The sequence below is a fragment of the Belonocnema kinseyi genome, chromosome 5 (assembly GCF_010883055.1).
Source record: "Belonocnema kinseyi isolate 2016_QV_RU_SX_M_011 chromosome 5, B_treatae_v1, whole genome shotgun sequence".
In the NCBI taxonomy this organism is placed as follows: Eukaryota; Metazoa; Arthropoda; class Insecta; order Hymenoptera; family Cynipidae; genus Belonocnema; species Belonocnema kinseyi.
The window spans coordinates 117,473,089-117,484,174 of record NC_046661.1 but is presented as its reverse complement, the minus strand read 5'-3'; the positions used below and the strand labels follow the sequence as shown (position 1 = coordinate 117,484,174).

Here is an 11,086-nt window from a genome sequence, read left to right as displayed (position 1 = left end):
AATAAAAAGTTCTTGTAATCAGCCGAGAAATACGCCTGAATTTTTCCGGAGCGTTTTGAGCAAAATTTTGAATTTTGCAAAAATTGTTCATATGCAAAATCCTAAATTTTGCTCAAAATGCTTCGAAAAAATTCAGGCGTATTCCTTGGCTGATTACAAGAACTTTTTATTCTTGATGATTTTTCCGAAAGGCGCATCGTTTATTGTAAAAAAATTCATGAATGTTTTCACAAAAATTTTGCCATTAAGACGCCATTTTGAAAATACTAAAACGAAAAATCGATCTTTGAACCATGGATTCTCAAAGCTTAGACATTTATTCCACCCGTTAGTGAGATTCCAGGTTAATTACAGAATAGAAAAGCTTTGGAAAATGGTTCACAAAAAAAAATAGACACGAAAAATCACATTTTTTTTTGTTTAAACTGCATTTTGGGATAATAAAAAATTTTTTTGAGAAATTTCATTGGCACCGTCGGAAAGAGATCTTAAGCAATAAAAATATATGTGTCTCAATTTTTTCTAGTGTCGAATAGTCTTAGTTATTGGCCGTTGAAAAACAGTGTACCGGTAGTGGCGTTTTGGCCGTTTAAGGGTTAAGAGCTTTTTCCTTACAAAATGAAGCATTTTACTATTTTATTGGAAATAGAATTGTTAGTATTCAATACATGAATCATGATTTTAACTTAAAAATTCAATATGAAAAGTTATTTTGAATGGGTGACGAAAAAAAAGACAATGAAACCAGTAATTCAGGCGATCCTACCGAACAATCTGAAAAAACAAAACCGTTTAGAATTTGATATCGCAGGATATTCGAAGTGACATGTCTATTACTCAATGCGAATTTTATTCTTAAACTATTATAGTTTTTAGCTTGCCGAAATTTTTTTTTATTGACTTTTAACTAATGAATATTTCTTTTTGAAGTAAGTTTTTGTGAATTATCATCTTAGTTATTTTGATTTTTAAATGATAAAATTGAGGAAGTTAAAAGAGTAAGGTTTTAGCTAGGTTCAAGTTCAAGTTCAACCAAGGGATAGAAAAAGATAAGAGCCCTCGTTCACGAAAGGCAGAAAGAGAGATAGAAACTTATTCAGACGGAGGATTGGAAAAGATGTCTATCCTTTTCAATAGTTTTACTTCTAGCAGGGCAAAACCTTCAGGCTGAAGTGAATAGATAAAGGACATGGTGAGATAGAAAAGAGAGGATTGAAAATTATAGATGTAAATTTAGATTGACAAAGAGGTAGAAAAATATAGATGTTGTTGAATGCGTTATAGGATGCGATAGAGAAGAGAAGATTGAAAAAGATGGACGAGAATTTTAGATTAGGGGTCGTTCAAAATATACGTAACGCTTTTTCCTTAACTTTTTTACCCCTCACCCCACGTAACGCTTTTTCTATAATAAGTGTGTGAAAGTTTAACATTGCCGTAAATCTCGAGTTGACCCCCCCCCCCCCCCCCCTAAAAGCGTTACGTATTTTTTGAACGGCCCTTTAAGAGAAATAGAAAAGGATTTACATGAATAGATAAAGGATAGGATGAAATAGGAACGGGGGGATTGAGAAAGATAGATAGAAATTCAGATTGATAGAGATAGAAAAAATACATATGAATAGAGATAGAGAAGAGGGGATGAAAAAAGATGGCCGAGGACAGATAAAAGATAATATGACATACAGAAGTGGGGATTGAAAAAGATAGACGTGATTTTAAATTGACAAAGAGATAAAATCGGATATCATAAAGATTAACAAATATTCAGAAAGGCAGGATATCTATCTGTTTACTTCCAGCGGGGTAATGAAATAAAATTACATTGATTAATTACCTAATAATTGTACAAGCTGGTCTGCATTCTAAGACAATACTGTCTCGGTCCGTTGCATTTCTATGCCTGGAAGTCTCGATAACGAAAGTCCTTGGTTTTGCACAACGGGTCCTGTCTATGGTGTTAACCTGATTTGATACACAGTCCATTAAATCGATCATCAGCAGAGGAGCTTTGATCTCTTCCTCACGAGGATAATTCCAGAACATCAGCGTATGTCCTTCCAAAACACACCATCTTCGATTCCAAACTGCGAAACCACCAGCCTCGTCACCATGCGTGAGGAATCCAGCATGTGCGACACTCAGATGCAACTTGCATGTCAGGCTCAAATCAACGGTACCATGCAATATAGAATCCTTTGGTACCTGTTAAAAATAGTAAAAAAAAATTTTTTAATCAATCCGAGAAAAAGTCAGCAAGGGTTTCATAGAGGTTTCGTAAATCAGAGGTCAGTGGTGAATTGCCATAGGTCAGAGGTCAAGGATAAAAGGTCTGAAATGAGGAGTCACAGACCCAGGGTCCACGGTAAAAGAAGTAGGACCGCAGGTCAGGTCAGAGGTCAAAGATCAGTGATCAAAGGAGACGGTATGTATTGGTCAAGGGTGAAAGGTCAACGGTTTGTACAAATTGAAAAGAAGAACATGTGTATTCAAAAATAAACAAGTAATCAAACAAAATGCAATACAATGAAAATGAACAATTCATAGAATTCCATTGCATTGGGGAGAATTCAGTTCAACAAGTTGAATCAAACTAAGAAGAGTTCAAGTACACTAAAAAAAGATACAAGTGAACTTTAAGAATCTAAAGAACTAACAATTTAATTGAATTCAGTATAGAATCAAAATATATTCAGAAAGGTTGAAGTGAATTAAAAACAATGAAATGGATTCCAAAGAATTTAACTCAGTATTTAACTGTGAATAATAACTTCGATGATAACTAATTCAATCAGTTACTGCCTTTTTTCTTTTCAATCAGGCACTTTAAACTAATTTAGAATTAGTGTCGAGAGAAATCACTTTAACTAGGACAAACGTTGCTTTAGTTATTTTAATTTCAGTTAAATTAAAAAAAAATCCAGTGAGTTCAAACGAATTGCGGAAAGAATGGTTAGAATTTGTGAATGAGACCCTTGTTAGAAAAGACATAAGAAGTGTCAGAAACACGAGAGCCTGCATGAAAAAATACATGGACATAAAAGAAGCTAGAGAAGTATGTCAGGACAGGAAAGTATGGCGGCAAATAGTTAATGAAAAGAGCGTCGGTAGAGTGAATCAAGCCTGAAACAAAAGACCTTGTCCACTAATGGACCCATGTGGGGAACCTTACATAACGACTTTGTGAGGATCTTCACTTGGGGTCATTGCTAGAGAGATTGATCAGCAACCTGGATCGGAGCAGTATTGCGGAACGAACGTGTTATTTGCACAAATAACACGAGAATTCTGGATCAATCTGAAAATTCTCTACCCCTTCCACACATTACTTCTTTCCCCACCGAGTGAGTCACGCCTACCCCGAAAGGGAAATGCTTAATGGTATATATAATGACTACAGTCGACTAGGATCATTTACATTTTTTTTTCTTAAAGTGAAGATTTTTTTCCAATTTGACTCCTTAGTCATGTAACTGTAAAATTGAAACTTACTTTTGCTTATTCAACAATTTGTAATAATTAATTAGAAATGACAAAATATCGACCAGAAATATAGATTTTTTTAACGAAACTTATGACGCCCTCATTGCGTGAAACATGTGGCGTGAGGTCATATGCTTTTAATGCCGAAGAAAATACATGCGTCGTTGTTTGATAGAAATAATACAAACAATAAGATTTTTTAGGGCAAAAGAATTTACTTTATGAAGTATCAGTATGCCTGGTTACGTTAAAGCTATTTTTTTGGAAAAATGACCAAAAGTGAACACAATAATGATCAGTTATTTTTTCGCGAAGTGCTTTAGTTTCCAGATTTTGCTTTTAGTTCTCATATAAAACGTAAAATAAATATTCCAGTTTATATTATATATCCTAAAATTGAAAATTTAAAGCTAATTCCTCCTTAATTTTTTCAATCTACATGACCACAAATTGAAAAAAATGTCTCATTTTAATCTTTTTTATCTTAAATTACAAGTGGGCATTTTATCCTTAAACGTATGAACGTGCATCGCGGTATCATTCAGAGTTGTCGATCCCACAACTCTCCGGAGATGAACAAACTCCCTTGCTAGGCTAGTGTTCGCCGCATGGGCTGCCAAGGCTCTTCCAGAGTGCGAGGCAGGAATCGAACCCGCAAGCCGACGGAATAGGTCCAAAGTCTACACTTTAGAGTTTAGACCCCACGACCATCATCTCACTTACATTAAATTAGTATGTACCCTCACAGCATGAGATATCGGCGTGACATTCCATTTATCTCCCAGGATATCCTGGGTATATCCCAGGAGATCCTAGAGATATCGCGAATAATATCGTACAGGGCGGAAATCTTAATATCCCTGGAATGTCCTGAGGATATTCCATTAATGTCCCAATTTTATATGCCAAGGATGTCCCCAAGATATCCCATTTCTATAATTTATTGTATTACTGGAATTGCAGATATATCTACTGCCAATAATATGTTTATTCAATCGTATCAGTGAAATAACGAATAAGAAAAGTCAACAATTTCTCGAGTATTCGTGCCATATTATAATCTATTCTCATTTAGACTATACAAATCAACGCGTTACATATTAGTTTAATTGTTTTTTATCATAAAAACTGATTTTTCCGTTGAAAAATACGATCCCTAAACTGCGCAATTATTGGTCATGAAAATGATTCGCGGTAATAATTTTTTGATATATACTGAGATAGGATTTTGAAAGAAACTGAATATTCGAGATTTATATAACTTAGCTTCTTGTTAAACGGATGTTTGTGAATTTTTATGTTTTTAGGCATTCTAAATAATTTAATCAATATGCATTTCAGAAATATTGGATTCCATTGCCAAACTTGTGTATATCCCGCACAGGGCATTGAGTGGATATCGTAAGGGGCGGAAACCTCGATATCCTTGGAATATCCCAGTGGGCAGAAAGTTTAGCGACGTCTTTACAACATCGTTAAGACATCTTTACGACAACTTTACGACACCATATGTCCATGTCGTTAAGCTGTCTTCATGATATCGTAAATAAGTCGTATGATCTGACGATGCCTTTACTATATCGCAAAGACACCGAAACGACATGGACATAGGATGTCGTAAAGTTGTCGTAAAGATGTAACGATGTCACCAAATTTTGTGCCCACTGGGATGCTACAGATATCCCGGAAGATTTTTGGGACATTTTTCAGGAAATCTCATATCCTGCCGAGATATCTTAGGGATATGCTAAGGATATCATTTTGTTGTAAGGGTAGTATGTATAGATATTTTTGAATGAAACCTATGTAGTTCCAAAATTGACCTTGTAGTGAAGCTATAATTTTTCACTTTTTTATAATAATTTACCATTATTCTTTCTCGAGTTATGAGCAAAAAAAATAAATCCTAAAGCAGTAATATTTTGATTGGGTTAGTATAGGAGAAATTATTTCATGGTTGATACCAGTACTACCTGAATAACGGGAAAAAGTCCAAATTTTTGTTGTATTTTTTATGAGTCGTAATATTAAAAACAAGTTTTATAATCAGCCTTATTACCACGTACTTGCTATTTTTTAATTGCAAAATTGAAAAATATGGTTACCTGGGCCAGGTAAAATAACATCTGACAAGAACATGATTAAAAAAGAACAGGTTACTTGTTTAAATAAGATGATTATTGATTATGACGTCTTGCGGTCAGAATAAAAATAAAAGTTTAGAGGTCGGTTATGTTGATGTAACATTATGAATTATCTTGTTCAAAATATAAAATTATTAATGTTACGATTGATGAAAAGTTGGAGTTGTATTTCTGAACATTTAAAAATTATTACCTCATAGAAGATTTGAAATATTTCTTGACTTGAAGATGAATATTGTTATCATAACTTCTGGCTGAAGTTAGACGTCGAATAATTTCCAAGGAATAATGTATGCATACAAAAAACAAGATTTATAATTTCAACTTTCTAAAGAAATAATAGCACACTATGTATTTCTCCTGATGTATTTTTGAAATAAAATTGCGGAATTGGACAAGTTGAATAGCAGCCATTAAAAATTATTACTTTTAAAGTGGAAAATTTAAATTAAATAGAAGTTTATTAAGTTATGCAAAATAAAAATGCATAGAGCATTTTGACAGCTTATATGAATATGGCCTGATAATCAGAGAACGTATTACTGAAATAGCAATATCATAAATGATGCTCTTCTCTTAAAATTTTTTTTGCTGTGATAATTCGTCAAAGCTTTCGTAAAAAAACATATAAATTATTTCCACCTGGCGGGTATAGTAGGCATTTAAAAAAACCACTTACCGCTCTCAAAGGCCAAGGTGAGTACAAGCTGAGATCATGAAGTATAAAATCCACAACCCCCATTAATACGAAGGAGCTGTCCCTGAATCCAGAAAACTTGACTTCATGACTCTTTGGTGAAAGCGGTCCCTCTGTTCTCTTCAGCAGCTTTGTTGGTGAAGGACACACCTTATGTTTTTCTTGCTTTTGAATATGGTATTTTTCTTCATGATTAAATGTTACTTTATGAAGTTTCAAGCTGTAAACCTTAAGATTGATCTTGAAGTCTGGACTCATTTTTGGAATAGAAAGACCGCCAGGAAAGTACATCCTGGGACTGTTCATTGGACAAGTTGTGGCATGTGTTGCCCAAACAGTCAATCCCTGAGATATTACAACAACGAACCACTCAACAACATCTTCACTTTGTCTTTCTCGCCTTAGGACTCCTTCTTTCAAGGATAAACTGATGTCTTTGATAGTGATGTCTGCACGGTCGCTGACTGCAGATTCAATTTTTGATTTTATAGTCGTGTTTGTAGCTAAGCTTCTTATTTCCTGGAAGAGGGCTTGTTTTCGGAGACTAGCAACCAGAATTAAACGATTGGATTCTACTTGTTCAGGACTATCAGTAAATTCTTTCATGGTGCGACAAAAATCGAGGGCTTTGCTTGCTTGGTAAATGAGGGTTTGTTGGATGTTGACTTCTTGTAAAAGACGTTGCAATCTCTCATCTAGTCGAACATTTAAAGGCAAGTGTGCATTCCATGTTTGCTTGACAGTTTCTTTGAGACTCGGTCGAAATTTCTGGAAACAAGTTGTAGGAATTGACATTTTTTGTCAATATCTGGATAATATGTGTGTTAAAGATGTTTTTTTCAATACTTAATGTATCTTGAATGAGCTTAATAAAAACTATTCATCTGCAATATATCGGCGAGATGATATGGGATATGTACAAAGTGAAAGACTGTGTACAAATTTTTCAAAAATTGTATAGAGGTTACGTTAGAAAATCCCGTTAAAAGTAGCGAAATTAAAATTAATGCCTTTGGCATTCAATTTTTAATTAAGAATTTCCAATAACTTTAAGGTAGCTGGTGTAAAGGGTATTACCACTGAAATGCTTAAGAGCGTTTATGAAGGTCCTGAAATTAAGAAAAGAAAAAATATGGGAGCCTAATGTTGATTTATGCTAGGAAGCTAAGGTGCGGATGAGATACTTAATTTCAGACAAATTATGAAAAAAAGTTTGAGAGCAGACAAAAAAGTGTTTAGTGCTTTTGTTGATCGGGAAAAATTCTTCGACGGGAAGTTCTGAAAGAGTATGGAGTCAATGGTTTGCTTCTAAAATATTTCGCCTTAAAAATGAATTTTTTTAACATTTTTGAAATATACTCTTAACAATATCAATGTTGTGAATATTTTATGTATTTTCTTTTCGAAACGTCGACAGTTGATGAAACATTATTTATTCATTGCTAATAGAAAAGTGTAATTGAAAGTTTCAGTTTTAAAACAATTTATCATTTTATGTTGAAAACACCAAAAATTTATAAACTATTGTTCACGGACAAGACCATTATTATTAAATGTTCATAATAAAGAAATTAATAAGCAAAGCACGATTTATGAACCCATTTATTTGTTATGTTTCGGTACGGTGAGCATAGTATTTAACAAATATTTTTAGAGCATTGGTCGTTCTTCATTAATTTGAGTTACTTTCATTAATTCGATTATTAATTAAATAAATTGAGCTGACACTTTTGGTTATTTATTGTAAAAAAATGATTATCTTTTATTTAATAATTGTTATTAATAATGTTTAAACCATTTTCAAGTGATTAATTTATAGTTTTGCCTTCATTCTTTGTCATCAAAAGATCCAGTTAAAAAACATTTATAATTTAAGAAATTGTTGATAGATAATATAATAATAATAATATAATAATATAATAATATAATAATATAATAATCTGTTTCTATAACAAGCGAATATACTGAAGCTTAAATAATTTGTTCATCAAAATTAAATAATATTTTAAATAGAATATTGAAAAAATCCGTTCAGATATAATAAATCATATAACAGAAATAGCCTATTTCTCCGCTGTATTATTTGACAAGATTCCTGAGTTTCAAGTGCACAATTACATGGCTTATTTTCGGCGACTTTATAAATTTAAAAAATGTAGATATTATGTTGAAATTTTTGAAAATGATTTAAAGTATATAAGGGTACGTCTTTCTAGTGCATATTTGAGTTTTTATTTGATGTCTATTGTGCAATTATATTAATTTTTAATTCGGTACTCTACCGTTTTCTGAGCCGCTTTTTAGTTTACACAAATCAAAACCTACCTTTTTAATTCTTTGAGACATAGACTTGTAAGCAGTGATAGTCCTGTTTAAAGTGGAATGTCTCGATGGCTCACTTTTTGGTGTTTTCGGAACTTGTTTCTGACGAGGTGGTGTTATATCTTCTGACATCAGTTCACTTGCATTTAAATTAGAATTCGTCCTATCTCTCATATCCGACTGAGCATAAGTGATCGAAGAATTGTACAACTCTTCTCCCAAAGCATCTTCCAAAAACTGTTCCACCTCAAAAGGAATGGTGTTTTCCAGAATACTTGGGCTCTTCTGCCCTTCTGTTTCCGGACTAGTTGGTGTATTTGGATTTATAGAAGAAATAGTACTTTCAATTTGAGAAGGTGAAATCGTCTTCTTAGTCAAATCGAAATTTGAAGCTTTTCTCGTCGATTCCAAATTAGGTTTAGGCCTCCAAGACTTCGGAGTCTTAAATCGCAATATATTGGCATGCCTACTCAAAAAATTAGATTTAACTTCGCCTAATCCACTTTCATTGGCTCCAATTTTCTCCAAATTTTCTGGCGTTGTAATTTCTTTCTCCTCATTTGCAGATTCTTTTTGAAACAACTTTCTTGGTGTGTAGCCCGAGGGTTTTTCTATATCAACCAAGGGGAAAAGTTTTTTTGGAGTTTCCATCACCTTTGCCAGAGTTTCAGCCTCAGGTTTCAATTGGAGATTTTCAATTTCTTCATCCAGAGTTTGGATAGCAGATGACAGTGAAAATAGCGATCCTGATTCCGTTGCTGTCTCTTCTGTTTGTTCGACATTTGTCAGATTGCATGTCTGATATTGAGGACTGCATTCCTTAATATTGGAATCAGGATCAATGGTTTCGAACTCAATAACATTTTCTGGACCTGCAATCGTTTTGTACTCTACTGTCAGCAATTGAGGCGTTATTGCCTCTTCATTATTGTCGTCAAAAATTTCAGAGGGATTCCTCCATTCGTAGTCTTTCACGTCTTGCATGTATGATGATAGTGACATCTCGTTGGTAGAAGCTTCAGTCACGTATGAAGAATAACTACCATTTAGTTGTGGTTTGAAAGTTTTAGCTTCGGCCGGACGATAAGGTCTAGGAAAATGAAGATCAGTTTTAAGAAATTTAAAGTCTCCTTTTGGAAGAGGTGGATCACGTTTTAAGAAAGTTAAGTCACTTATTGGTGAAGCTAAATCACATTGGCGAATAATGAAATCTCCCGAATCAGACTTCTGTGGATAATAAGAATTACTAGCAGCGTTGTTGGAAGAGTGGTCAGTCGAATAAGTTTCTTTTTTATCTGAGATTTTCGAGATTCCATACTCGATTTTTGCTGAATAAGTATTGATGCAGTTCCCCAGAGTGGATTCCCACGCAGCAACAGTACTAGGAGAATTAGTACCTTCGTTATTCTCCATATGTTCAAGGAAGTTCGGCATCATTTCTTGTATTGGAACTTTATTGGAATCTATTGTTGATTGTAAAAGACAAGATTCTTCAAACTGAATTGGTCTTCTTTCCTGAGTTCTCGTTTCCTTTATTAAGCTTACTTGTTTCTTGGGTTCAAATAATTTGGAATTTCTTTGATGACCATATTGATCGCGGGTGAGTTTCTCTTCAGATTCTTGACTTTTCACCGGAGAAGACTGAATTGGTTCTATAAATGGAGTGTGGACCCTGTTCCAGGAATTGGTGTTCGACATATGATTTTTTTTCACAGCTCCCGTGCGATTTTTGACGAATTGGGATTTAAATTCCTTTTGAGATTTTTGAACTTCTTTCGTGGTCTTTTTCGCTACAGAGTCTATAACATAAATCGAAATAGAGAATTTTAAGCTAACATTATTTCACCGAATTCTCTCCACAATCAATATAGCAAAAATCAAATTTATTTTGCATTTAGAGAAAAAGTGTTCCACGTGAATACGAAAATTCAAAAGAATACAAAGATTTCATATTTGACTATCTTTTATTTATTTTTTTATGTTGCTGTCATTGCTCGTATCGCTTCCCAGGAAACCCATGGATTACGGTAAAGTCATATTTAAAATTAGTATCAGATGGTAATATACGATCCTTTGAATTCAGAATTTATTTAACCCTTAAACGGCCAAAACGCCACTACCGCTACACTGCTTTTAAACGGCCAATAACTAAGACTATTCGACACTAGAAAAAATTGAGGCACATATATTTTTATTGCTTAAGATCTCCTCTTTCCGACGGTGCCAATGAAATTTCTCAAAAAAATTTCTTATTATCCCAAAATGCAGTTTAAACAAAAAAAAACGTGATTTTTCGTGTCTATTTTGTTTTGTGAACCATTTTCCAAAGCTTTTCTATTCTGTAATTAACCTGGAATCTCACTAACGGGTGGAATAAATGTCTAAACTTTAAGAATCCATGGTTCAAAGATCGATTTTTCGTTTTAGTATTTTCAAAATG

At 33.6% G+C, this 11,086-nt stretch overlaps 1 protein-coding gene across 1 annotated transcript in view; it reads right to left on the bottom strand.

Moving 5' to 3' along the window:
• LOC117172390 overlaps nt 1-11,086 on the bottom strand; it is an 18,219-nt gene that overhangs the window by 5,815 nt on the left and 1,318 nt on the right. The window contains exons 3-5 of the mRNA XM_033360261.1: nt 8,650-10,445; nt 6,307-7,092; nt 1,838-2,205 (exon numbers count right to left, since the gene is read on the bottom strand). Of these exons, the coding sequence (XP_033216152.1) occupies nt 1,838-2,205; nt 6,307-7,092; nt 8,650-10,445 (2,950 nt within the window). The remainder of the gene's footprint in view (nt 1-1,837; nt 2,206-6,306; nt 7,093-8,649; nt 10,446-11,086) is intronic.